This window comes from Suillus bovinus, assembly GCF_016758785.1.
Source record: "Suillus bovinus strain UH-Sbo-P2 chromosome Unknown EDB93scaffold_98, whole genome shotgun sequence".
In the NCBI taxonomy this organism is placed as follows: Eukaryota; Fungi; Basidiomycota; class Agaricomycetes; order Boletales; family Suillaceae; genus Suillus; species Suillus bovinus.
In genome coordinates, this window is record NW_024542154.1 from 2572 (window position 1) to 27153 (window position 24582).

The 24582-nt window shown below is 46.3% G+C and overlaps 9 protein-coding genes across 9 annotated transcripts; 5 read left to right on the plus strand and 4 right to left on the minus strand.

Moving 5' to 3' along the window:
• Positions 1-634: 634 nt before the first annotated feature.
• EDB93DRAFT_1108191 (uncharacterized protein) lies at positions 635-1321 on the minus strand (the record flags this gene model as incomplete). Its single annotated transcript, XM_041447806.1, has 3 exons — positions 635-688; positions 796-876; positions 938-1321. The coding sequence occupies 3 exons, from the start codon at positions 1319-1321 to the stop codon at positions 635-637; spliced, it is 519 nt and encodes a 172-aa protein (XP_041302333.1).
• Positions 1322-3730: 2409 nt separating this feature from the next.
• Positions 3731-4790, minus strand: EDB93DRAFT_1243179 (casein kinase I alpha; the record flags this gene model as incomplete). The annotated part of the gene is made up of 5 exons (XM_041452107.1): positions 3731-3769; positions 3858-4340; positions 4417-4487; positions 4569-4667; positions 4721-4790. 5 exons carry the CDS (start codon positions 4788-4790, stop codon positions 3731-3733), a joined length of 762 nt encoding a protein of 253 aa, XP_041302334.1.
• Positions 4791-10509: 5719 nt separating this feature from the next.
• On the plus strand, positions 10510-11085 carry EDB93DRAFT_1108194 (uncharacterized protein; the record flags this gene model as incomplete). Its single annotated transcript, XM_041447807.1, has 2 exons — positions 10510-10828; positions 10910-11085. The coding sequence occupies 2 exons, from the start codon at positions 10510-10512 to the stop codon at positions 11083-11085; spliced, it is 495 nt and encodes a 164-aa protein (XP_041302335.1).
• Positions 11086-11298: 213 nt separating this feature from the next.
• On the plus strand, positions 11299-11649 carry EDB93DRAFT_1094559 (uncharacterized protein; the record flags this gene model as incomplete). The annotated part of the gene is made up of 1 exon (XM_041446602.1): positions 11299-11649. A coding segment is annotated over one exon (351 nt), but the record flags the coding sequence as incomplete, so codon positions are not given.
• A 153-nt stretch (positions 11650-11802) lies between these two features.
• EDB93DRAFT_1108195 (uncharacterized protein) lies at positions 11803-12457 on the plus strand (the record flags this gene model as incomplete). Its single annotated transcript, XM_041447808.1, has 2 exons — positions 11803-11931; positions 11978-12457. The coding sequence occupies 2 exons, from the start codon at positions 11803-11805 to the stop codon at positions 12455-12457; spliced, it is 609 nt and encodes a 202-aa protein (XP_041302337.1).
• A 1377-nt stretch (positions 12458-13834) lies between these two features.
• Positions 13835-14580, plus strand: EDB93DRAFT_1094546 (uncharacterized protein; the record flags this gene model as incomplete). Its single annotated transcript, XM_041446600.1, has 2 exons — positions 13835-13918; positions 13990-14580. 2 exons carry the CDS (start codon positions 13835-13837, stop codon positions 14578-14580), a joined length of 675 nt encoding a protein of 224 aa, XP_041302338.1.
• Positions 14581-14948: 368 nt separating this feature from the next.
• On the minus strand, positions 14949-16883 carry EDB93DRAFT_945759 (uncharacterized protein). The gene is made up of 7 exons (XM_041458046.1): positions 16563-16883; positions 16280-16509; positions 16060-16230; positions 15607-15954; positions 15313-15553; positions 15178-15263; positions 14949-15120 (listed from the first exon to the last, which is right to left on the minus strand). The coding sequence occupies exons 1-7, from the start codon at positions 16837-16839 to the stop codon at positions 15034-15036; spliced, it is 1440 nt and encodes a 479-aa protein (XP_041302339.1). The 5' UTR covers positions 16840-16883; the 3' UTR covers positions 14949-15033.
• Positions 16884-16892: 9 nt separating this feature from the next.
• Positions 16893-19122, plus strand: EDB93DRAFT_1178866 (WD40-repeat-containing domain protein). Its single transcript, XM_041450598.1, has 10 exons — positions 16893-16991; positions 17042-17234; positions 17290-17442; positions 17503-17625; positions 17676-17775; positions 17830-17897; positions 17950-18143; positions 18198-18304; positions 18356-18514; positions 18565-19122. The coding sequence occupies exons 1-10, from the start codon at positions 16973-16975 to the stop codon at positions 18778-18780; spliced, it is 1332 nt and encodes a 443-aa protein (XP_041302340.1). The 5' UTR covers positions 16893-16972; the 3' UTR covers positions 18781-19122.
• A 2459-nt stretch (positions 19123-21581) lies between these two features.
• Positions 21582-23843, minus strand: EDB93DRAFT_1255627 (uncharacterized protein; the record flags this gene model as incomplete). Its single annotated transcript, XM_041453810.1, has 3 exons — positions 21582-22091; positions 22151-22340; positions 22393-23843. 3 exons carry the CDS (start codon positions 23841-23843, stop codon positions 21582-21584), a joined length of 2151 nt encoding a protein of 716 aa, XP_041302341.1.
• Between the last annotated feature and the right edge of the window lie 739 nt (positions 23844-24582).

Below are 24582 nucleotides of genomic sequence, written 5' to 3' on the forward strand. Positions count from 1 at the left end.
TCAAATCCCATCGAGTAGGCTCATCACATAGAAGCTTGAGGACTGGAAGTTTTTCTCCTGGAAATAAATTCCCCTGGTTGCCAATTGAGATAGCATTCCGGAAGGCTTTGCGTCGCTGGCCTGATGCACAGATCACACACACAAGATTCTTACCCCGCTTGACAGGTTTGAGTTTCAGAGCTTCCAAATACCCCTCCTTTTTGATGGTGGTACCACAAGCTAGCCACTCGGTAGGCACCGTTGCAAGATCCATGGAATGGTAAGAAGCAATGATGTGCTGAACACATATGTTGATTATATGCGGAGAAACACGGGATTTTGTGATCAATGGGATCAAACTCGATGCCATGTGCCGACAGGAGATGAGAAAGCTCGACCATGGCAGTCTGGTTATTTGATGCATTATCTAAAGTAAAATGACCAATCTAGACTAAGTCAGAATATGTTACATGGTGGGTCAATCACTAACCTTGTCTGTCACTTCTGCACGATCCAGGAGTCCTAATATGACTACAGCGAGTGACACCCCATCATGAGAACCAGGAACATGGCTAAAAGCTAGAAGGCCAGCCTTGAGAACAAGCTTTGATCCATGTTGGGCAATCCAGTGAGCCGTCAATGCAATGAATGGACATCAGTTCTCATCTGACCAGGGGTCAGAAGTAAATGATATCTCTCCTTCTGCTTTCTAGAAGAACGTAAGATAACTTGCAAGATCAAACAGTCGTACACTTATGGCCAGATCTTGCTTTAAAACATCAAAATATTGATACCATGTTTCAACTATTAACTCACATAGCTTTGTCCGATGAGGAATGTTGCACTCCCATAGATCTTTCCACAGAAGTAGAAGTAAGCAACAGAACTCAGGGCATTCTATTACATTCATCGCCTAAAGACAATTAATAACCATCATATAGAGTAAATAAGTACTCACCTGGTCATCGACCACAATGAATTTGACGAGTTGCCTATGCATCTCCTCAATGGCATAATCTGGTATCTCATCTGCAAGTGCCAACACCCCTGTCCTGGGTTGCGAACCAAGATGCTTACCACCGGGGGGGGAACCGAACGACTCAAGAAGCTTATCTGGGTTCTGGTCAAGCTCTTGACCTATCTGTGCGAGAGTCCAGCCTATATAAAGAAGATCTCGAACTTCTTTTGCCCCAACTTTTAGTTTATGTTGCTCAAGCACGGTTATATAAACACGCAAGTGAATTTTGAGCAGATGACTGCGAAGAGTGCCCATGGTAGTCAGCGAGCTGTATTCAGCAATATTGTGTGATGAATCTTCTTTCTGTATGTCCCTGGCAAACATGAGAAAGAGAAAAATAAAAAGACCCAAAGATAATACTTACACACAGGGTGCACCTCCAATCCTAGCTGTTTTGTTTGATGTCCTGTGGCTAACAGATTGGATCGGGTTGAATTGGCACCTGTCTGTGTTTGAAGTGGGCTGGGAACTGTGCAGACTGCTTCTACTGGGGTGAGTAGGTCGCCGTCCTCTTCTTCATTGACATCATCAACAATGTCAAGGTCGATGAATTCACCATCGTCTGCTACATGGCTTGGACCAGCCCTGCAAGCTGTACTGCCTCAAAGCCTTGTGGTGGGCCTTCAAGCTCTGTGAGGATTCTGGAGAGTTGCAGTCACTGCAACACAGGGAGCTGCAGTGAGGGTGGATGCAGCGGAGGGAGCTGAAGCAATAGGGGATAACATCTGAGGGTGTGTTTATGGGGGGAACTACAGCAGCAGGGGATGAAGTCTGCGGGGTGTTTATGGAGGGATCTACAGCAGCAGGGGATGAAGTCTGGGGTGTGTTGAGAGCATGTCAGCGAGGTGGCATGGTTGGGAATGTTGGGGACCCAGTGAGTAAATTACTGTTCTATATAAATTGTCATTCTATAAGTTCCAGAAAATGCAGCAGTGCAGTACTGACTCACCTGATGGTAAAGGTCGAAGAATAGTTCTGCCTACATGTAATTTTGTCGCTCGTGTCTCGACAATTCAAGGGTGTGTTGACTGCCATAGATTAGTGAAGTAAGACATAGCTAGAGCCTCAAGGCTCATGGGGTCCTGGGCATCAAACAGCCCCAAAATGTTGCCCAACATGCAGTGCACCAGTGCCCTGGATATGTGCCTGGAAAGCTATTCCAAAAGAATGAATTAGCCACTAGGAGTTTTTGAAACAAGAGTTGGAAGGACCATACCTGTAGATACATCATTCAAGAAATAGAAAACAGATGTTTCTAATCTTCGAGCCTCATGCAATTATGACTCAATGAGTCATGTACACCTTCTGACTGCGCCAGGTTTATGATAAGTAATATTGGTTGGATAGATTGAAAAGAAGTACAAACCCAAACTGTAATCCCTCCCATTAGCTGAGCAGCTCAATTAAATCAATGGTCTGTTGGAACTTGGAAGATCCCCAATGAGGCATGCTGTAGTTCTTGAATGTAGCCTAGTAGAGCAGATTAGAGATCCTAGTGAATAATCAGCTATTGTTGTTACCTCAAAGTTGTGCATCCGATTTTGACTCCAAACAAGTCATAATGAGGCAAGTCAGCAATCATGCAGCCGATTTTCAGATGAAGCTGGTAAAGACAAGATGTGACAGTAAGAATCAAAATCAGAACTTCGGTGAAGCTCGGCTAGAGTTGCGCACAGTTGATGGCTGAGTAATACTTGGCACAATGTCGGATGCCAGACATTCAAGGGCATAATGTGAGGAAGGTCTAGAGTAAATACAAAATCATGTCCCTAGTATGGTAGTACCTAATAGATCCCTCGGGCCTCAACGACCTTCACATTTCAACTGACAGAAATAAAAAGTTGTAAAAAAACCATGTCTTTGAGAGATGGCCAGTGCCAGAGGAAGGTCAGTGCCGGAGGGGATGAGAGAGGAGGCTAAATGGCAGGAGACAAGAGAGGAGAGAGGAGGTTAAACAGCAGAAGACAAGAGAGGAGAGAAGAGGCAAAGACTCACATCAGGGAATGGTGGCAAAAAGATCAGGCAAGATCATGCCAAGGTATTGAACATTTTATTATAGAAAGTGTCTCTGTACATTTTGTGATGGTAGCCAAGAAGGTGAGCATGACTGAGAGATAAGGATTGAGATAAGGACAATATAAGTGGCGGGAGAGGGGACACCATGACGTTCTTGCCGGCAAAAATAAGACACTGGTCAGTGGTCAGGTGAATCTGATAAGGCTAGAAGAGAAGGGTAAACTTAGTAAACAAGGAAGGAACAAGGAAGGAACAAGGAAATACTCACCTTGTGTGCATGGCAATACTACCTGATGGGCCCTAATACAAGGAGGTGGGATCCATGGACCTCACATTCATATCAACATGTCACATGACATGCACATGCTTGATGCTTTGCGCCTTGGAACATTTTTTGTGCAAGAGGTGGAGCGCACACATGAGGTGGTTCTGCATGATAAAATGTTCTGGCCTGTTAGAATACATGTTCCCTGTACACAAAATCATCTACATAGAATATTTACTCACATCTCAGCCTCTCAGGTACCAAAAAGAGTGAATGATTGAATGATATAGTACACAACTAGGACTTTTTATGCTGTGGTGTCTTGGAAGCAGTTACAGGCATGGGGCAACCATTATGTGGGCATAAACTTGAAGGCTCGAGTCAATGAGTGTGTAAAGAATGAACACGAACCACTCACATACGACAAGTTGATCTGTGAAGAGGTGTTGTCTTCAGTTGACACAGAGGCGCCTCCTTGGCCACTGAGTGACCTTTCAGGGATGGAGGATGTGTAATGAGATGATGGGGCTGACTGAAATCCAGCGAGCATGTAGCCAGTGCAGGTATTATGGCGCGAACATCGTGGAGCAATGATCTAAGATAATCATAGTTGGGATCCTCTGAGAATGCAAGATTGCGTGAATAAATCAGCATAGTTGTGATCTTAGGAGGAATTCCAAGACATAGATCTTCAATGGTGGTGTCCACCTTGCGTGCCAGTATAGAAGAAGTGGGAAGCTTCTTGTGGTCACTAGTAAACCATGGAAGGGAACCGCACAAGAAGTAAATCAACATGTATATAAGTGACTCGAGATCGTCATGATGACCAGGCACAACTCCTAGGTGGTTGTTGATTGAAGCAAATGCGGGAGTGCCAGTAAGATGTCCACCATGGCGCAATGGCATATGGGCTTGGGCAGCAGTGTTCCAGTACTCTTTTGCAACACCAAAATCGACAATAAAAATTGTTTGCTCTAAGTCTCCACGACCAACAAGGACATTTTGTGGTTTTATATCACCGTGAATGTAGTTGTGTAAGTGAATGTGCTCCAGAGATAAGAGCTGCGATATATATCAGCATCTACCAGTGCCAGGACACCATAAACCAACTTACCAGTTGGTCTCAAAAATTCAGGACAGTATGAAGGCTGAATTTTCGATTGTGTGTGATGAAAAGATCATGCAGTGATGGCCTGAGCAGATCAAGAACTAGAGCATGATATGCCGCCTCTCTACCGAATCACACAGCTTGCGGAATCCCAGCCCCTCCTTCAAGATGTTTCAAAATACGATATTCATGCTCTAGAGAGGATGCATTATTGATGAGAGGCTCAAGTTTGATGGCAAGGTCATCATCATTAATAATGTTCCATGCATGGTACACAGCACCTAGTACATGTTTTTAACATATAAATTGTACATGTAAACAACATATTACATACCGTATGAGCCAGATCCTAAGAGGTCTCCCAACCTAAATCTGCCATCGACCTGAATTGGGACCTTGTTCATTATACAGTAAGATATTTGATTCAAAGAGTTATCAGACAGAAATGTGTTTCAAAGTTGAAATGATAGAAGAGGTTGCGCACATAGTGTGCACAAGTTGGTTGGAGCCTGGTTGAACTGGCTCAAGCTGCCTTTCACACATAATGCACTTGAAGTTGGTTCATGCAGCTAGCTGAGGTGAACCGAGCCGAAAAATCAAGTAAGCCTACTTACTGCTAACCGAACTGCCACATAACCAATAAAAGCCGAGGCCAAACCAGCCATGGCCAAACCACCCCATTACTAGCATGGACAATGCGAGTGTGGATGCGTGAAGTGCACGAACACACGAGGCTGCACGTGAAACCTGCGAAATAAAATTTAAGTGTGCTAATGCACTAGACATATCCTGTGGATTAGAGCTGGAGTTTGTAGGGAAAGTGGGAGAATTTGGAGGGAAGTGCCTGTGGAGACGCGAGGCTCTACAGCGTATCTTATATTTCAACTGCTTGATGAGGTCCATTGAGGAGGCTGCAAGAGTGCAGTCATCAACATGGACTACAATGACAGTGAGTTCGTTGGTTGCAGATCGTGAAACACAGCTTGGTCGACATCGCATTGAGCAAGTCCAATCTTATCCACCAATATCTCCATCAACTTCTGATACCATCTTCTTCCGCTCTGCTTCAGTCCATATAAAGTCTTTTGCAGCCAAGAGACCTTTGTCGGGTGTTCCTTTGACTCGAATCTGGGAGGCTGGTCCATATAAATAACTTTGTCACCAGTAAGTTCTCCATTCAAATATGCTCCCTTGATATCAATTTGATAGAGTTCTAGGTCCAGTTGAGCAGCGAGTGTGAGAGTCATTCAGATAGAAGAGAGGTTGGCTACTGGGGCATAGGTGTCGAAATAGTCGACACCAGGGACTTGTGAGTATCCTTGTACAACAAGTCTCGCTTTATGACAGACTATATTTCCAGCGGAATCTTTCTTGGCTCAGAAAACCCACTTCGATCCTACCAGGTTTGCTCCTGCAGGGAGTTCAGCAAGCTTCCATGTACTAGCTGTCTGCAGAGTGGCCAACTCTTCAAGGATGCCTGCTTCCCATTGGGCCCAATCAGGATGGCGTTTAGCTTTGGCAAGACTAGTGGGTTCAAGTGCTTCAGCTTCAGCAGTGAATTCAACAAGCGCTAGTGAGAGTTCAGTGACATCATCTTCATCTTCCAGTATAGCCATAAGTTGCTCTGCTGCTTCCTCTCCAGCAAAGTGAGTTCTTTCTTTGGATATGGCTTCTGGTGTTGGTAGCTGAACTCCTTTAGGGACAGGACCACTTCCTTCGATTATATCTAGGACTTGTTGGCTTGGTTTCCTGACTCTCTTTGCAACTATGTTGAGTATTGGTGGGGTTGATAGGATGGGAATCTTAGAGTGGGAAGTGGTAGTTGGAGTTCTTGGGATAGTGGCTGATGGAGTGGGGTTAAGAGGTGAGTATGACGGTGATGATATAATTGCATTCGGGCTCTTATTCTCTTCCTCCCCCTCACGAGGTGTTGTTGTGACCTCTGTGGGGTCCCAATAGACATTTCTTTCAACAGCCACTGACCGTTTCAAGGGCCAATATACCCTATGCCCATTGCCACTAGTGTTGTTAATCCCCATCCATCACCCTTCCTCGACACATCCCCCAAGCTTTGTTCCACCTTCAATATGCACCCAAACTCTGGAGCCCCACAGCTGGACATTGTGTAAGTCTGGCTTTCTCCCAGTGGCAGCTTCAAGAGGTGTGGCACTATCTAGGGCCTTGGTAGGCGTCCTGTTCTTCAGCCAGACCACATGGCATACAACTTCTCCCTGCAGAACTCGAGGTAGTCCACTCTCATGGAGCATTGCGTGTACCTTCTCAAGTAAGGTATGGTTGAGTCATTCGGCCACTCTGTTGTGCTGGGGAGTGTCATGTACGGTAAGCTTGTGCATAGTGCCAGTAGCCTTGAGATGCATACTGAAGTTGTTACCTAGGTATTCACCACCATGATCAGAGTGCAAGGTTTTGATGTGAGCATTCTGTTGGGTGCTGCACCAACTCTCAAAATCCTTGTAAGCCTGGAAGGCTTCACTCTTCTGCTTCAGGAGGTGTAGATGGGTGAGTTGAGTTTTGTTGTCAGTAAAACTGATGTAGTAATGACGTCCTCCTAGGGTGGGTACAGGTGACGGGCCCCATAAGTCTGAGTGAACTTCTTCTGCTGAAATCTGCTGCACATTTTTCCTTATGGACTTTAGCCACAGGCTTGTGAGTTGCTTTTGCATAGACACACAATTTGCAAAAGGTAGGCTCTCCAGACATCATATCCACTTTGACGCCGGTTACTAAGCCATGTTCTGCTAGGCATCAGGCAGTACTGGGTGCTATGTGTCCCATACGCCAATGTAATTCCATGACAGTAATGGTCTTGTCTGCTGCATGTGCACTATCTGGTCCATGATCGACATGGTAGAGTCCTTGAGTGTCTTTGGGAATGCTTCCAATGACATTCTCAGAAGCATCGTGGATGGTGCAGGTACCTTCAGCAAAGGTAGTGGAGTAGTTTAGGTCATCCAAACGGCCAATTGACATGAGGGTGTATCCCACCTCAGGTGAGTACAGAACCTCTGTAAGACATGACTTGGAGATATCTACCCCATTGGGGACTTCAATGACAAGTTCACCAATGCCTGTCGCATTGAAGTGCTGTTTGTTAGCGGCAACAAAGGGTTTATGTGGGATGGGGGACATGGTCTCAAAATGATCTCAGTATGGTGAGATATGGCGAGTGGTGCCGGTGTAGAGATTCACATAATTACAGACTTGCAACGCATAATACTTCAGTCCATACCACCCAGGTTCGCAGCACCAACTTGCAGCATCACTCCCTGACCTTTCCCAAGCTGTTTCCTTATCAGGCAACACTTTCCCGTGTTGCGCGACTTTCCTGCGCCTTGCAATGCCCTCGCATCACTTGCTTTCCCACGCTTTCATCACCTTATCATCCAGGAGCATCCATCCACTGTCCAGCAAGTCTCACTGGTACGTATTTCCGCATTTTTATCAAAATGGCACCATATTAGAGCATGGACCCTGGTTTACATACCTTATTACATACATTATCTCCTACTTAGCTCACTTAGCAAGATCCATATATAGGACCGTATTTTTCACCCTTTACTACACCACACTTTACCCTAGTGGAGTCCCCCCATCATGTCTATAGCTAGAGTTAGAAGATATTAGCAGTCTTTTTTTTGTCACTCATTGAGCCCTCATTCATTGCTAGTTTTATTTTGCATTTTTGCTACTTTTGCATTTCGTGTTCCTGCACCTTCACACTAATCTCACGCAAGTTTCCTGCGCTTCACTCACCCATTGCTCACCTCACACAGCTGCTGCATGACTGTGGATTTGTCTCCCTTGCTTCCCCTTGGATTGAACATACTTGTCCCTCCAAGCATAGCAGACTAGGCATTGCACTGATCACTATATCAGCTTCTTGTGTCCCTTCCTTGCCTTTACCATTTGACCTAGAGCTGAGTTGATTCACCTTCACCAGAGTCATATAGTTTGATGACTGGCGCCATTATCACGCCCACCGCTAACTTTAGCAGCTAGTTCTTCCTTGATGCAAGGTTCACCTAGGTCTATGAAGGAGTCTGTGTTGCTTCCACTGCTAGGGGCTGCTGACTGGCTCTCCCAATCTTTGAAAGAGGGTAAGCTGTCCTCTCCCACCTCCAAAAACCAATTGTCATTGCTAACAACAAGATTTGATCGTTCATCAGCATCATCGTCAGAGGATTCTGTGGATAAGAGGGCAGGGAGTGAGCACACAGAGTCAGAGTCTGTGGTGTGCTCAACGATGAATACACCATCGTCTTCATTGTTGTCATCTGCTGCTGTGTGAGCAGACTCTTTTGCTGTGTCAGCATGATTTCCTGCTGACTTATCTGGCTCAGGGCAGGCTGCCTTAAAGTGTTCTTGTGATCCACAGTTCCAATACAGAGGGTGTGGCCTCCTTTGCCTGTTGGAGTTCGAGCCACATCCTCTGAAATATCCACCACCCCTGCCTCTAGGGGCAACATCTGCTACTCCCAATGTCTGGTTAGCACCACCAGACTTAGTGTTGCGAGAGGGGTGTGCATCATGACTAGTGCACCGTTCCAATTCCTCAATGATGAGGGAAGTAAGGATGTCTGGTTCGATTGTCTTGGTGGTACTGTAGAGTTGGGCAGTTGTGAGTTGCCTGGATGCGAAGATTGTGAGATGGTTTGGGAGTGACTGAATAATGGTAGAGCAATAGTCTTTTTCCTTGATGTCGATGCCAACCGCTGACAGTTCATCACATTTCATGTGTAGTTCGTCCAGAAACTGACGTACATCGTGTCCAACAGGGCACTTTGATTTGAGGAACTTGGTGCACAAGTCTGTTTGCACATATGCGCCTTTCTCAGTGTACTCACAAACAATTTCTGCCCACATTGCTGCAACATCTGTGAGATTGCAAACACGAAGAGCCATGGAGTCAGGAATTCGTTGAGTGAGTAGATGTTTCGCAAGGTTTTTGTTCTTCTGCCATTTTTCAGCAACAATGACTTCTGCGGCAGTTACGGGCAAAGCAGGATGGGGACAAGATCCATCAAAGTACTTCCATAACTCCTTGATCCTTAACAGCGACTTGAAAACACAATGAGAAGATGGCCCAGTTGAAGCCCTTTAAGTTAAGCTTGGGTATGTTTGACGGGAAGGGTATCTGTCGTAACAGGAACAGCAATGGACATTACAAAAAAAGAGCAGAGGTGAGACAAGCACATTTGATCTCTATCAGCTTGCTGATTCTCCCCAATACCCATCTCTACACATCTTTCAGTATGGCCTCCTGTGGCTTTGTTTTCAAGATGAGATTGTCATGTATCCTGCTTATGTGCTGTGATAATGGTCTCAATACATATCATTGTACTACTCAGAAAGGAATATATGAAATACTGTTCAAAATATATTGCCAGAATGGTGCAAGTAAGATTAAAGTACAATCAAATTCAGTGAATGAAACACCTGTACTACTAGAGGACAATAATACCAAAGGGTGAAAGGGAACATCAAACAATGAAGTAGGTTCCTGTATGACAGGTGTGTCAATGAAAGGTGCGCCATTGGGTGCAAGTATGACAATGAGAGGTGTGCTATTGAATGCAGGTGTGTCAACAAGAGGTGCATTGTTGAGTGCAGGAGGTGTGTCAACAAGAGGTGCACTATTGAATAATGTGTCAATGAGAGACACAGTGTTGAAGGTCATGTTTTGGAAGGAGATGAGAGTGCTATCCATCTCATTCTTTCTGTCAACAGTAGCAGGACTCATATATGGAGCCTTCTTGTGGGGCCTTGAGATCATGTTCTCACTGGGAGAAAAGGCACAGCACCACTTCTTGCCCTTATCTGAGTGAGGCTGATGGTGATGTTCAACAAGCTTGCCATTTTGCTCCTCAATAAGCTCCTGCAACTCCTCATCATCTAGCTGTCTCTAGGCAGTTTCTTCAGACTTCCATCTCTCTCAAAGGTCCTCCAAAGCAGGAATTCCACTGGATGCCTTGCTAAGATTATTGAAGGGGATCTCATCAGGCCAATCTTCAATTATTACTTGATAGCATGAAACAACATTGAGCCAATAATGGACCTAAGTGATCTAGTTCATCAATTGCAGAATTAACAAGACCTGACCAAATGGTCAAAGAACATCAGTGTCAGCATATGAAGCATTCTCAAGGTCGCAAGCACACCCTCGAGAAGCAAGATGCAGTATATCACAACTGGCACAGACCTTTTACATGGGTGCAGATTGATAATACTGCCAAAAATCCATCAGTTACCTGGAGCTCAACACGAATTGTTCAGTATCTGAAGAAGAAAGATTTGGCAACTTTCAAAGGTCTTGCAAAGTCTACAGTTGAAGGCTGGATTGATCACAGTGGCAAGCCCAAATGGACTGAAGCTGCAATTCGGATGACAAATCTGGGCAATCATCAGGGACATTCCAATGGAGGTAAAAAAGGATTTTCGTACGTGCTATCAATACTGCTGGTTTGGAATGATATTGATTAGTTTGGTTAGAAAAAGTACCCAGCTGCGGAGCAGGCCATCATCAAACAGCTTCAAGCTCTTCATGATGCTAGAGCTGTACTTACTCTTATCACAATCCGAGAGATCATCATTGCAATCCTTTCTGATACAGCACCAGACATCCTTGAGCACCAAGCAAAAGATGGCTCAAAGTTCCAGTGTTCAGATGCATTTGTATGACATTGATTGCATGAAACCTTGCACTGGTCCAAGAGATGCATGATATGAGCTGCACAAAAAACTCCAGATAACTGGGAAGACTTATGCGAGTGAGCCTTCTTTCGACTGGTGTACATCATCAAAGAGGAAGACATCCCATCTGGTCTCTATGTCAATACTGATCAGACTCAAGTTGTCTGTGCATAAGGGTCTAACCTGACGTGGGTGAAGACAGGTGCCAAGCAGGTCTCTGCTGTTGGTAATGACAAAAAATGTGCATTCACAGTTGTCATCTTGGTTGCCAATGATGGTACAATGCTTCTGCTGCAAGCTATCTATCAAGGGCACTCAAAAATGTCATGTCTGAATCCATCAGCTGCAAACTATGAAAATTGCATCAAGGAAAATTTTCATTTTGAGTTCTCAAATACAAAAACATACTGGTCGACACAAGCGACAATGCATACCTTGGTTGACAAGATCATTGCACCATATTTTGAGAGGAAGAAACAAGAGCTTGGCTTACCACAAACACAAACATCAGTGTGGCAAATTGATGCATGGTCAGTCCATCAGTCCCTTTAATTCCAAACATGGTTGGAGGAGAACCACCCAATGATTGTGCTGAACTTTGTACCTGGAGGGTGCACAGGCTTGTTTCAGCCTTGTGATGTTAGAATGCAGTGAGTTTTCAAGCATTCATTAAAGCACTCATACCATAGTGACGTGGTGCAGGAGATGTCACAACAGCTTGCACACAATGAGAACTTGGTCATTGACAAGTGTGTTGCCATTATGCGCAATAAAAGTGTCACATGGATGTGGGACACATTCAAAACTGTGGGGAAACCCATCATTGTGAAGAAGGTAAGAAAGAAAAAAATGATTGGCACATACTGAATTATGATTGTAGGCATTTGAGATGTGTTATGTTTGTGAATTTAACTTGTCATATGAGAGCCTTACTGGCTTTCCTGCACAAGACAAGTTGCGAAAGTTGAAATCAGAAGACCCTGAATTTTGGGAAGAACTCACCAAAGTGAAGCCTCAAGAAATGACAGACCCTACAAAAACAAATGAAGATGTTGAGACAGAGGTGGACCTCTATAATGACACATCATTTGACGACACTGATGTCCCATGTGCAGCTGCCATTGCTGATATGGTGGGTGCTGGTGTTGCAGCTGGTATTGAGAGGGTGGATGGGAGGCTTGGTTCAAAGACAGACACAGAGAGCTTGGAGTTTGAAGGTGGCGATATGCAAATGGTCCAGCCTGAGAACGAGGGTGGCATTGATGTGGCGGAGGGGTTAGGGCAGGGAAGAAGAAACAAGAAGGCCAATACTTTGTATTCCCACATGTTCTGGTGCCATCATGACAACGGTGAGATTTGAGTAAGTACTGAGTCGAGAAACATGATTATGGTGTAGTTAATTATTAGCAGAAGCAAATTCTGTTCCTGAAAAGTAAACTCGACAAACTGAAATGTTACGTGTGACATAGGGCTAATTTTGATGCTAACATGACCTTCTGTGATGTGTGACTATTGAATTGAATGAAATGGTACAGTATTCTAAACCTGGATGAGATGCTTAGTTGCCCACTATTTTAAACCTTACTTATTGGGCAACCCAGGTGCCCTTAACACTGAGCTGCAATGTGATGATTAGTCAGCAGTGCTGGATGAGAGCAACAGCAAGGAAAGTGACATTTTTCTACCTTTTGTTCCCAGTGAAATTACATTTGAAAGGCATTCTAGAGTGGAGTGCTCTGGGACACTCAGCTGGGCTACGTCTGGAACTGCTCTAGTCAGATCCAGATATGCTTTTGATTGAAATCTGAAACCCCCAGTGTCACATGTGTGACAATTATCTTACTCAATAAGATTTATGACACTAAATGAAGCTGGAACACCGCCCAATTGGGCTTCGGCGCCGATCAGAGCGCTTTTTCTGGAACAATCAGAATGTATGTCGTAACTTTGTGATGAGTTCATTGACAGAACGTGTTTAAAAACAGGACCTGATGAAAGCTCTCGTGGATAAAGTGGGATAGGGAAAACGGTCCGTATTTCTGCTCAAGAGCGCCTATACCGCCGCTCAGCTGAGCAAAATAGGCAACACGAGCGATCTAGCTTTCATAGATCTGTAGATGAACACACAGGAAGACGCAGACCAAATGGACAGCCAAGAATAAACAAACGGCCTTTGTCTAGTCCGCGGAAATGGTATTTGGCAGTTCCAGGGGGTTCAAGATAGCCTTGTGGGCCGTACAAAGTGTCGGCACAGTTAACTCAGCACAGGACCATGCGTATGAGTCACCATGTACGCAAATATGAGAAACAACGTACCAAGCATATGCACCAGAACTTCCGAAGGGCGGTAAGGTTAAGTACATGCCGAGCATAGTTGACAAGAGAAGATTAATTTCCCGTGCCAGTCTAAGTCTGAACAAGAAAAGATCACTTGGCGTGATGCAAGAGTTTTCTTGTGCAGAAACTCACGAAATTGCGAAAGGATTGCTAGGGGACAAATTGTGCATCATGACGCATGTTAATCATGATGTTGTCTCGGAACACTTAGCCTCAGAGTTTGAAACGGAGGATGACGGGTAAGCTAAAGACGGACCGGAAGTGACCGAAAGTTGGTTGTATCGAATTAGTAACCACGTGGTTCGGAGTTAATGATTTATACTCCTGACAAGGCTCTGCATGACGGCTCTGTTCATCTCTCCTCTGTTACCTTCCGCCACACGCACAAAGGCTCTTCACCATGAGCGTGTCTATAGATGACCTCGTATCCTCCCTCAATGCGAATCACATTGGTCAAGAGGCTATCGACCTTGCAACTCTACAGGTACATACTACTATAAACCTTATTCCCCCACAAATGCTTATCTGGCCACGTCGTGGCGCTGCGATTTTCAGGCGCAGCTCGCGCAGACGTTATTTGCACACCAAATTTCACCCTCTTGTGCATTGTCTAGCTCACCTAACTCGTGTGGAAATGCGAGCGCTAGTAAGTGTGACCCCACACACGTGCAACATTGCACCACACCTACTACGCGTACACCTTCTTCATCTGTCTCGTGGCCTCCAGGCTATATCCCGATTGAAATAACTCAGAGGAAGCGTAACAACAGCATCATTTGTCCGCGCTCCCGTCGACAAAGTGTAGACGAGGGATGGTGTGACCCAGACGAGCTGGACGAGGAACGCATGGTTGAAGACATGATAATCCCATCCTCCCCGCAATCTCCAAAAACCTTCATTTGGGGTTACACGGGGTTGAAAGGTGCACCAACCCCTGCGCCCACGCCTATGACGATTGTCGGCACGCCGGTTGAATCCCAAACTCTATTTACCACCACAGATCCATTTTACCTACAAGCCTCCCAAGCAAATGCGACCCCGCCCTCGTCATTCTTCACAAACGCAGGTCGCCCACCTAATCACTCGCCCTTTGTGAGAAGCAATTGGGAAAGTGCCCCTGCCCAGTCTGCTGCGTGGGAACACTGAGCTCGTGGGTTGCGTTCAAGCTTTCCCCTGTCTCTTGAACATATATCTGCCCATAACCCCATCTTGCCATGTACATTTTATGGTGCTAATACATACCTCACGGCCTCCCCATTCTGTACCCCCGGCCACGTGCAGCCTGCGTCGTGATTATTTAACCCAAACCACCGAGGAACCCTCTCCTTCACAAGAAATGAGGCATCAAATTGAAGTTTTGATCTGGCATCGGCCCGGTATTGAGCGTTATGGTTATAGTGGGCTGGGATCTGGGCGATTCTTTCCGTCATTGCGTGGCAGTGCTTTGTGGAGTTGATCCTGGCAGATTTTCATCCAGACGCGCTTTTCACGCACACGTGTTTGTTTTCTGTTGTGTACCTACATATTGCCACTGGATTACGGACATTCAGGTTGATCTATAGTAATTTACAACACACTGTTTCAAGAAAGAACTAGGTGTTATTTGTCTGACGTGCCTGAGGAACCCTTGCAAACAAGATCATCAAAGAGCGCAGAATCAAACGCTATGAGCTGTTGATATTCTTCCTGGATACAAATATCATGATAAGAATTACCAACAAGATACGCGAATGGGTATCATACCTGAATGATTCTTGGGCATGCTTCTGCCAGCTTAACGCAAGTCATTCGAAGGAGTTTTTTGTATTCCGATGCCAAGCTATATGCACCTGGATACCGATAATGACAAAGAAACTCAGCAAAGGGCAAATTACCTACCTGTCTCATCCGCAAGCTGGGTATGACGTTCATGTTCAATGTCCATGGCGCTTGCCCATGCACGTCCAATTGCATCAATGATATTGTATTTCCACAGATACATTCGGGGGGCACAGGTCTCAATGCAAGTACATAGTGCGCGGAGCGAAGACACCTTAAGCCTCAAATCGACATCAAGTGGCTGGCTGGGTGAAGGAACGGCTGGCGGGAGAAGAGCATGGGTGAACTGCGGAATTAGTGCCTAGAAACGACCAGTTATTTGCGTAAGTCGAAGTTGACTTGGTAAAGGCATACCTTGAGCCACCTGACAGCGCCTATTCCGATGGGGACAAGTACAAGCGGAAGCATGTCTGTCGCCGCGAGAATGGCCTCAGGGTCGGCATATGCATACAGGAAGACAGTGCCAATAAGGCAAGAACCGAGAAGTGTAGATAGATGTTCGTATCGAGTGGCCGGATTTGCAGAGAAGGACCCTGATTTAACTACGGTGCGGCCTTGAGAGGGAGATCCAGATGTCGGAGGAAGCGGAGCCGGCGAGGGTGGTGAGATGATGTCAATCAGGTGCAGGGTGGTAGGAACGGCGGCGCGAATGAGATCCGGGGTGAACGGATCGCGCAAGTGGTTAAATGTACCACTTAAAGACTGCATTAAAAGAGTTTCAGCATTCAAAGCAATTGCATTTGACGTAACAGCAAGAAAGAGAATGATATGGCACATCGCATTAGTTCAATTTTAATCGTGACGTACTGTGAATAAAAGGCCGTCAACTCCTGTACGCTTAAGAAGCTCCGGAGGAACGCGAAAAAGCAAATCGGATACGAGCTGCACTCCCCGCAGTTTGTAAGGTGCTTCGAAATCGTCGAGATAAGTCATCACAGGAGGGAGAATCAGGTGCCAAACTGATTCATACGTGCTGGCCTACGTGATTGAGATACGTTTTGGGAGTCCATTCATCTGCTGCACGCACCTCAATGTTTCGTAAACACCATCCCAAAACATTTCCAGTTCCGATGCGCGTCTTCCATACTTGCCCCTCATATGCATCTTGCGTATCCGCTGGCTGAGGTAACTTGCGCCCCGTCTGCAGATTAAGCCGTGGATGCGGATTGGCAGCAAAAGATGGTTTGAGGTAATACGTCAGGATACGCGTCAGTACCAGAGGATGGATGTGTGGTTTTGTAAGCGGATCGAGGATGGCTGTGATGAGAGTGAGACGCCGTCAAGGTAGTCTGGTCATAGAGGGGTCATACATAGTGCGAGAGCCGATGCATCATCTGCGATCCATTCACCAGGACCATCAAACGCAGCTACGGACGCGGCGATATCTGCCTGCTCGTCGACAGGTAGGCTTTGAATGCCTTGTCGCGTCGCGAGCAGATCGCGAAGAGTCGTGAGGCTAGCCCTCACACCGTTTTTCCACCTGATGAGTTGAGCAAGGATTTGTTCATCTGTGAGCTTGTCAAAACGGGAGAATTCTTTAGGAATGGCAAGGTCTGCGAGTAGGTTGGGAAGTGTTGAAGAGCTCATTACTGTTCGATGATCGCTGATTGGAGAATGGACGCGACGTGACAGTTCAACGTGACCTATACATCACCAACTCCTTCCTGCTCAAATATCACTCAGAGCTGAGCGCTGAACTGTTATTCGGACAACACTAAACATGAATGCTTCCTTACTCAGTATGCTTGCGCATCATTTTCGATAATGTATACTGAGTCCTCATACTAAGACCCATTCACCGTTACACACCCGACCGCTGTACAAACCTCACTGGTCTCTGGTGCATCATTTGCTCGCTTTGATCCGACTGGCAAATTCGTCGCAGCAGGCAGGTCAGATGGCTCAGCCGCTATCTGGGATCTCGACACTCGCGCTGTTATACGGTGGTGCGAAGGGCACGTCAAGGCTGTAACAAGCGTCGAGTGAGTGATGCAACGGCTATCGGCGCTTCCATGTCAACTGATCGTATCTACATAGTTGGTCCCGTAACTCCCGTTATGTCCTGACATCATCCAAAGACTGGAACGTGATCATCTGGGATCTAGCTTCTCCAGTCGATCCTCCACAACGGTACAATACGATACGATTTGATGCACCGGTTGTCAGCGCATATTTTCATCCGAGAAATAGGTGCGCATCGTTCTTGTTTTTGTTTTTGTTCTCATAGGCTTATGATAAATGCAAGCGTAGTCGCATAGTACTCGCACTGCTCAGCACGGGCGAGGCGTATGTAGTTGATTCGCGCAAGGAGCACAGAGCGAGAGTGGAGCTCTGCGAAACATTGAGTGAAGATGACGACGACGAACGGGCGCGGTATTTGGCTTAGTTTCTGCGTTATAGCCTGCACTGACTTACTGACTCAGTTCCATCATGACTACCGCGCGATTTGATCCTTCTGGGAGACACGTATTTGTCGGGACTTCGACCGGGAACGTACTGGTGTTTAATAGCAGAACGAAAATTGTAAGGATTCCCACTGGCAGCCTATCATGGAAATTGGATTTAATGGAATTAAAGATGGTTGCACGGCATCGCATAGCAGGTGCGGGTAGCATGAAGAGTCTGGAGTTTGCGAAGGTTGGGCGGTAGGTGCCCTATCCTCCGATATATTCATTCCGTTTATGCTATGTTCTATAGACGCTTTGCCACTAATTCTTCGGATCGAACAATCAGGCAGTTCATCCTCCCCACTTATCCTTCACCCATCGCGGGTGCCGAATGCGCGATTCTAGAAACAGAGTTGGAACCTACTCATAGGTTCAATGATCCCATTAGCAAGGTCTCGTGGCATGCTATGTCTTATAGCCCTGATGGAGAGTGGCTTGCTGGAGGTAAATTGCTCTACAACATTATCGACTTGACTTGAATCGTTTGTGCGAGAACAGGTGCGGCGGATCCAGCGACGCACAAAATCTACATCTGGGATATTTCGAATGATGGTCAATTTGCGACCGCTTTGGACGGCGGTAGGGAACCTCTTATTGATATTCATGTACGTCTTCTCTGTCATGATACTAGTTACGACAATTATTATTACTTTTAGTGGCATCCACAAGCCTCTCGACTTGCCTCAACAACTAACCAAGGTTCTGTACTCATTTGGCATTGTCCGTCCCCAGAGCGGTGGGGTGCATTTGCTGGCGGATTTGAAGAAGCAGATGAGAATGTGGTATATGAGGAGGGAGAATCAGAATTTGACATTGTAAGCTGCACTTTCCATTCGTATCCTTCCCTTTTACTAACGGCCAATAGGAGAATGAAGTTGAACTTGCTCTGCGCAAAAAGCTTCAGGAAGATGAGGCTGTTGACGTATTAGGTGGAATTGACGACCTTGTTGATCACAAGATGAATGGTGTTGCGGGGGATCCTGGTGACGAAGATATTGAATGGGCTGATGACGAGCCGGATGACGATTGGCAAGGGTGGAGATTGAAGGTGATTATGGTTGATGATGACGATGCTTATTAGCCCATTACATTGATGTGCTTTGCGTATTGATTGTCAGTATAGTCTTGTACTGATTCAGTCTGCAAGGAAGTAGCAGCTTCAATTACCTCGACTGGTAATACCGTGGTGTTGTTTCCTGTGCACCAAAGGCTATGGCAACACAAGGCTTATAACTTCCATTTTCCTGGTATGCTGCCGATGTTCAAGCAGGTCGATCGGAGGAGCTTCAACAATAGCACCTTTATCATCTCCGTGAAGTCGACTGGATGAACTATACTCGACATCGTCATCATTTATCGGGTAACTATAGTCGAGCTTGCTCTAGTAACATGCGATATTTATTGTCCTGTCGGAACAGTAGTGGTGCATTAATCAATTAACCCTCAACTCAAGTTAATAATATTCGACATCTGCAGATATGGCCCTTCGTACGTATCAAAAGTCGGAAGGTATCAATGATAACCTGTACTACAGGTGTTCTATAAAGTGACAGGGCAGCTACAGATTATTATCCACATGTAAGGACAAAACGGTTGGTTCTGCAGAAGCAATCTGTATGACGCGGCTTCATCTATATATGCCTCCATCATATGTACTCAAGGGATGAGATGACATCATGAAATGTGAGAAATTGTCGTATAGATTAATGATGACCATCGGTATACTCGGGAGAGGCGCAACAGATAAAGAGCCAAAAGCGAGTCCAGCGACTGGCATGTTTTATCATTGCATGAGGATTAGTATTTGAAGTTATAGGTGCGGGAGTGGTGGATGACGTGGGGATAGCAACCTGCGGCTGTGTTTGCGAAGATGACTGGACCTGAGCGGATTGCTGTGTGGCATTGTTATTGGGAGGGCCTGAGGTACTTGTGGTAGGGTTTTTCAGGATTGGCCTCCGCTTTTCTCTTGCACAAGCGTTTCTCTAAGAAAATCAAGTCAGGGGGAACTGAACATTTGAGAAGGAGAGGAACGTACACGTTTGCCCTTGGCATAAGGGACGTCAATTATTGCTGAGGGATGTTGATGCAGGTCGATATCTACCTCGCTTGGTCTGCCAGAAAGACGGTTTCGAATCCAGTGGAAAGGACGGTGTTGGGATGACGTATCAGGGTGTATTCGGCGGAATAAAGATAAAAAGTAGTCACGAAGGGTGGTTCCATGTTGGAGCTGGTGTCGTGGAGACAACTAAGAAAATAAAGGTGAGGAAAGTACTGGATGAGATGTCAACCACATACAGGAGGTGTATCGTCAAAGAAACCTTGGGGTACCCTATTTAGGACCTTGATTGGCTGCCGGGGAGGACGTTGTGTAGCATCAGCCTAGAATGCATAAGCTTACATGCAACGAGGAAGTGTGTGCACGCACAGCGAGTAGACGCTTGTCCAAAAGGAGGTCGTCGAGGCCAGCTTCTTTTAATATCGCAGTGACGTCCCATGTGCATACGTTGTGGTCACCGCCAGTGATTAGTAATTTTCCATCTGGCGAAAAGGACACGCAGGTAACTGCTGAGTGTGCATGTTGGAGGGACGGACTGTTAATAGGCTGGTTGTCGTCGAGGTTCCATAATCGTGCTGTCGGTTCGAAGGATGCGATTGCGAGGATGCGGCCATTCGGAGATATCGCAATGTCATAGACAATAAAAGAGGCAATGCCGGCGAAGAAATTCAAGTGAATATCAATATTACTGACGTGCTCTAGTTTTTCCATCTGCTTCCAGGTTGTCGTATTCCATTTTATAATCCAGGAATCGTTTGACCCAGAGACAAGTGTTTCTCCATCTGATGTCCAAGCCAGGCAATTCACCATTTGCGCGTGTCCATTGAGAGTTGCGACAAGCTTGCCTGTATTCGTATTCCATACTTTGACCGAGTCTTCATATTCATAATCATCCAGGATGTCCAGGTCCCATCTGCAATTTGATCCAGCAGTCGCAAACATCGTCATGTTTGGCGAGTAGACAGCTGCGTACACATCAACGTGCCCGGTCTCGATTGGACTAAGGATTGTCTCTCCCTTCTCCACATCCCACTGCCTTGCAGTCCCGTCATAAGATCCACTCACCACTCGCCGGCCATCTCGACTCCAGCACACAGACCGCACTGTATTTGTGTGTCCCGTCCATTTCCCGATGACTTTGCCTGTGTCGATGTCCCACATCCTCATTTGACCATCCCAACTTCCGCTAACTCCTTTCTTCCCGTCTGGAGACAACGCTATGGTCCGCAATTCAATATTAATGTCTCCATCCCGGTAGTCTTTTCCTATCTGTTTTCCATTCTTCACGTTCCATAGCCGCAGCGAGTCGTCCCTTGAACAAGTTATCATTCGCTGTCCGTCTGGCAGAATTATGGCAGTATCGACATCATCGGTGTGTCCTTCAAACTTCTGACAGGGCTTTATCGTTGATGTTTCTTCCATCCCGATGATGGCTAAAGGTGAAGGCATAATCAACTACTGGGGTCAGCGCCATCTCATCCATCTAAAAACATCACTTACGACGATATCTTTATCATCAGGCCTCTATGTCTAAGTCGAAAGGAGTTATCGAGGTCAATTCAGAATCGAATGTACAGCAAGTTCGAACAAGCAACATGATAAGTTACTTCACAGCTTGCTGTGCAGCCTCAGCCTTATTTGGGATCATAATCTTAACCCGTTTTTGCTGATTGGCATATCATACGCTAAATTGCGCCTCAGAATTGTACATCTGATTCTTCCTATCTCCAATTCGCCAATGCTCGGCATACATTTGTATTGTACTACAACTATTAAGCAACTATAAAGTAATGGGATGGCTACAGTTTATTATCCACATTCAAATATTACTGCTTCGACGCTTCCATCATCTCCCTCTCTACTTCAGCCCATAGCTGCTCCTCAACTTTCTTACCGGTTTCCACATCAGCCTGATTTAACATCTCGTCCACCATCAACTCATTTTCTAGAGCCTCCTCGTCTGTCTCATCCGAGAGTATAGACTCCGCATCGCGAGAATCCTCATTGATCAAGCCTTTAGATGGAAGCTGTTCATCGTAACCTGTGAAGAAAGTGTCCACAACACCGATATTAAACGAGGCGGGAGCGAGAAATGCGGGCGTATATATTGTACGATGAGGCGAGAGTGCAATGTCATAGCTTTCCGCGTCGGGAGAATGTCCGGTAGCGCTCGCTCGCTCGTCCTCCACACCTGCAGGGGGACTAGGCTTTTTCTTGCGCTTTTGTTTGTCTGGGGATAAATCATACTGATCAAGCAGCTTTGAGAAGTGCTCCTGTTGACTCAAGGTCCTCACACCAATCGTCTTTAATGCATGTTCGACAACTGGTTGTCTTATCTGGTGGACATGATGATACGGGTGAATTGGCTGGAATTTAAGAATAGAATATTACCTACCTGGTGCAGCACCCTCCAAACCTTTTTCTGGCCCTTGAGTTCATTAACCTGTTCCTTCCACATGATCGCACGGTGTATGACATTCGTCGTGAACGCAACTACCGATGCTTGAAGGTACTGTATTAAATCTGGGGAAATGAAGGTGGTGCCAACATCATCCTCTGGACATGGCCCAAGCGATTTGTATATCCTGTACCACAATGAATGAGAAAACAGTAATGAAATTCGCGATCAAGACGTACCCTATGAGCTTTCCGAAACGCCCGAGATGGAAGAGATCCATACCGTGTTTACCGAGGTAGGATGCATTGATCCCAGCATTTTCGAAATCGGACCTGATTTTCTGGTAACGAGTTTTTCCACGCACTTTAACACGCTTTTTGGTGATCGTCTTACCCGCGTCCCCGACGTCATCGTCATCGGCTTCGGAATGAGGTTCAGTAAGATCTGGAGACGTTGTCACCTTATCCACAATTTCTTTTTCAGATAGCAAGACTCCCCCTTTCTCGGTTTCTTCCACTACTGTAACTGCCTTTTCTTTTTCCTTCCTCCCAGGCTTAAGCCGTGCGAGGGTTACTGGTACCACATCCTCGCCTCGAAGCTGTGCACGCTTTCGCCGCATGTAAAGTCGTTTTGTCTGACGTCGGCGAGATGTGGGAGAGAGCATGTTCATGTCTATTCCGTTATCCAAGTCCTGCGAGATCACATCAGCACTGCCTCCGTGGCTTAGGCCCTTCCCCTTCTGTGCCTCCTCATCCTCGCGCAGCATCGTATCCAAAACTTGCAAATGCCCGTCCTCGAGCTCCTTGAACAGATCGTCTCGCTCCCAATCAACGACCTTACGCGCGTGCCATTTTTCGAAGCGAGCCTTTCCCTTGGCGACCTCGACGCTCATCGGCTCGTCCTCGAGATCGTCCCTCACTGAATCTTCGCATGCTATGGGCTCATCTGCGCCGACCTTGAGCGTGATACACCTCCGTTTTCCTCTCGGGATCATATCCGCCTTTGCATCCCTCACCCTCTTTCTCCTTAGTGCCTCCAGCGCCTGCAGTTCGCCGCGATCCTCTTCGGCAATCAGAGCGGCAGCCATAGCCTCTTCCGCGACTACCCACTTATCTGATACTTCTATCGCAGCAGGAGAAGTTGACACGATGTCACCGGTCTCGGTGGTGCCGGAATGCGCGCAGGAATCCAGAGTAATCAGAAACTCCACGATATCGACCTCGGATTTGGTCTTCACGGCTTCCGCGATCAAGTCCGGCCGCCAGCGAGAGTAGATCGACAACGCGTGGAAAAATGCATCTACCTCTAATTGGGACCAAGAAGCGAGTGAGGAACACCAGATAGTTGGATTTGATTTGCGTGGTGGTAGTTCAGGGTTCTCCGAGTCTGCGACTGGCTCAGGACAAGTAGAAACGTTATCTTGATCAGTATGTGGAGGTAGCGTAGACTTGGTTGAAGGGATAGGATGGGGAGTGTCGTAAACGGAGATAGACCCAGTGAGGTGTGCTCTGGTGTCTCGCAGGTGTGCACGAAATGATGGAAGGTAGCCTATATAGGTGTTAGGCGCTTCTGCGAGGTCATGTACGACTAATCCATTGACATCCTGATGGACCTCGTCGTCCTCTGAGTCCGAGTCTGAAATTCGCGCCGACTCGCCGTCGATACTGTCACTTTCAAGTTGCATACTCATAGCTAAGTTGCTGGGGATCGGCCACTGTAATATATGATGACATAAGCATTCACTAGTCCAATCCAGACGCTTTCTCTCTTTTTCTTCCCGCTCGAACTCTCCTCCTCTGTATGGATTCTCATATCAGGTAGAGCTTCTAGGGTGCAAAACAAAGGATTTGCGTTGCAAGTTTTCGTGACGCTCGTCTCTGGTGAGAAGCCCAACTTGACGTTAGCATCTCGTACTACGGAAGTGATACGCTGTGGACACCTTCATTGAGTGCAACTTGAAGGGCCTTTGCAATGATGTCCTTTCCAGAGCTGTAGAGGTTAGTGAGATCGGAAACAAAGCCCTGCTTGTTTCTTTGTGGATAACTTCGAGTTTGAAATTAATCTTCTCGACACGGATAATGATGATATCTCAAGGAACACCGACGTGCATGTGAACTCAGAGGGCGCAATCACGTCTCTGAGGAAACTAGTTTTCGGTACGTGCTTGTGAATTAGCAACAACATTTGAGTATCGCCCAGTCTGGTTTTCATTGCGTCGTCCAGTCGGATAGCCGTAGATTCAGTCAGTGCTAGATATAAAATTGACAGAGAATCAAAGAATCAACGGTACACTCGATATTGCAACAATAAAATGGTTGCATAAAGCTAGCAGGATTGACAGTAAACATCAAGAACTCACAATCCTACCACCGCGACCGGCGCATTCCATGTGCATGCTGGCAATCAAGCTCAAGGTATCACCGATGAAG

What these genes read in the sequence shown, in the direction of transcription:
- EDB93DRAFT_1178866 (XM_041450598.1), top strand. An exon ending in AAGGCTGTAACAAGCGTCGA is followed by an intron (nt 17,235 to 17,289) that starts GTGAGTGATGCA and finishes GTATCTACATAG; the next exon opens with TTGGTCCCGTAACTCCCGTT. An exon ending in TATTTTCATCCGAGAAATAG is followed by an intron (nt 17,443 to 17,502) that starts GTGCGCATCGTT and finishes ATGCAAGCGTAG; the next exon opens with TCGCATAGTACTCGCACTGC.
- EDB93DRAFT_945759 (XM_041458046.1), bottom strand. Translation starts at nt 16,839, where the DNA reads ATGAGCTCTTCAACACTTCCCAACCTACTCGCAGACCTTGCCATTCCT. An exon ending in GCGCTGTCAGGTGGCTCAAG is followed by an intron (nt 15,554 to 15,606) that starts GTATGCCTTTAC and finishes GGTCGTTTCTAG; the next exon opens with GCACTAATTCCGCAGTTCAC. An exon ending in CATGCCCAAGAATCATTCAG is followed by an intron (nt 15,121 to 15,177) that starts GTATGATACCCA and finishes ATTTGTATCCAG; the next exon opens with GAAGAATATCAACAGCTCAT.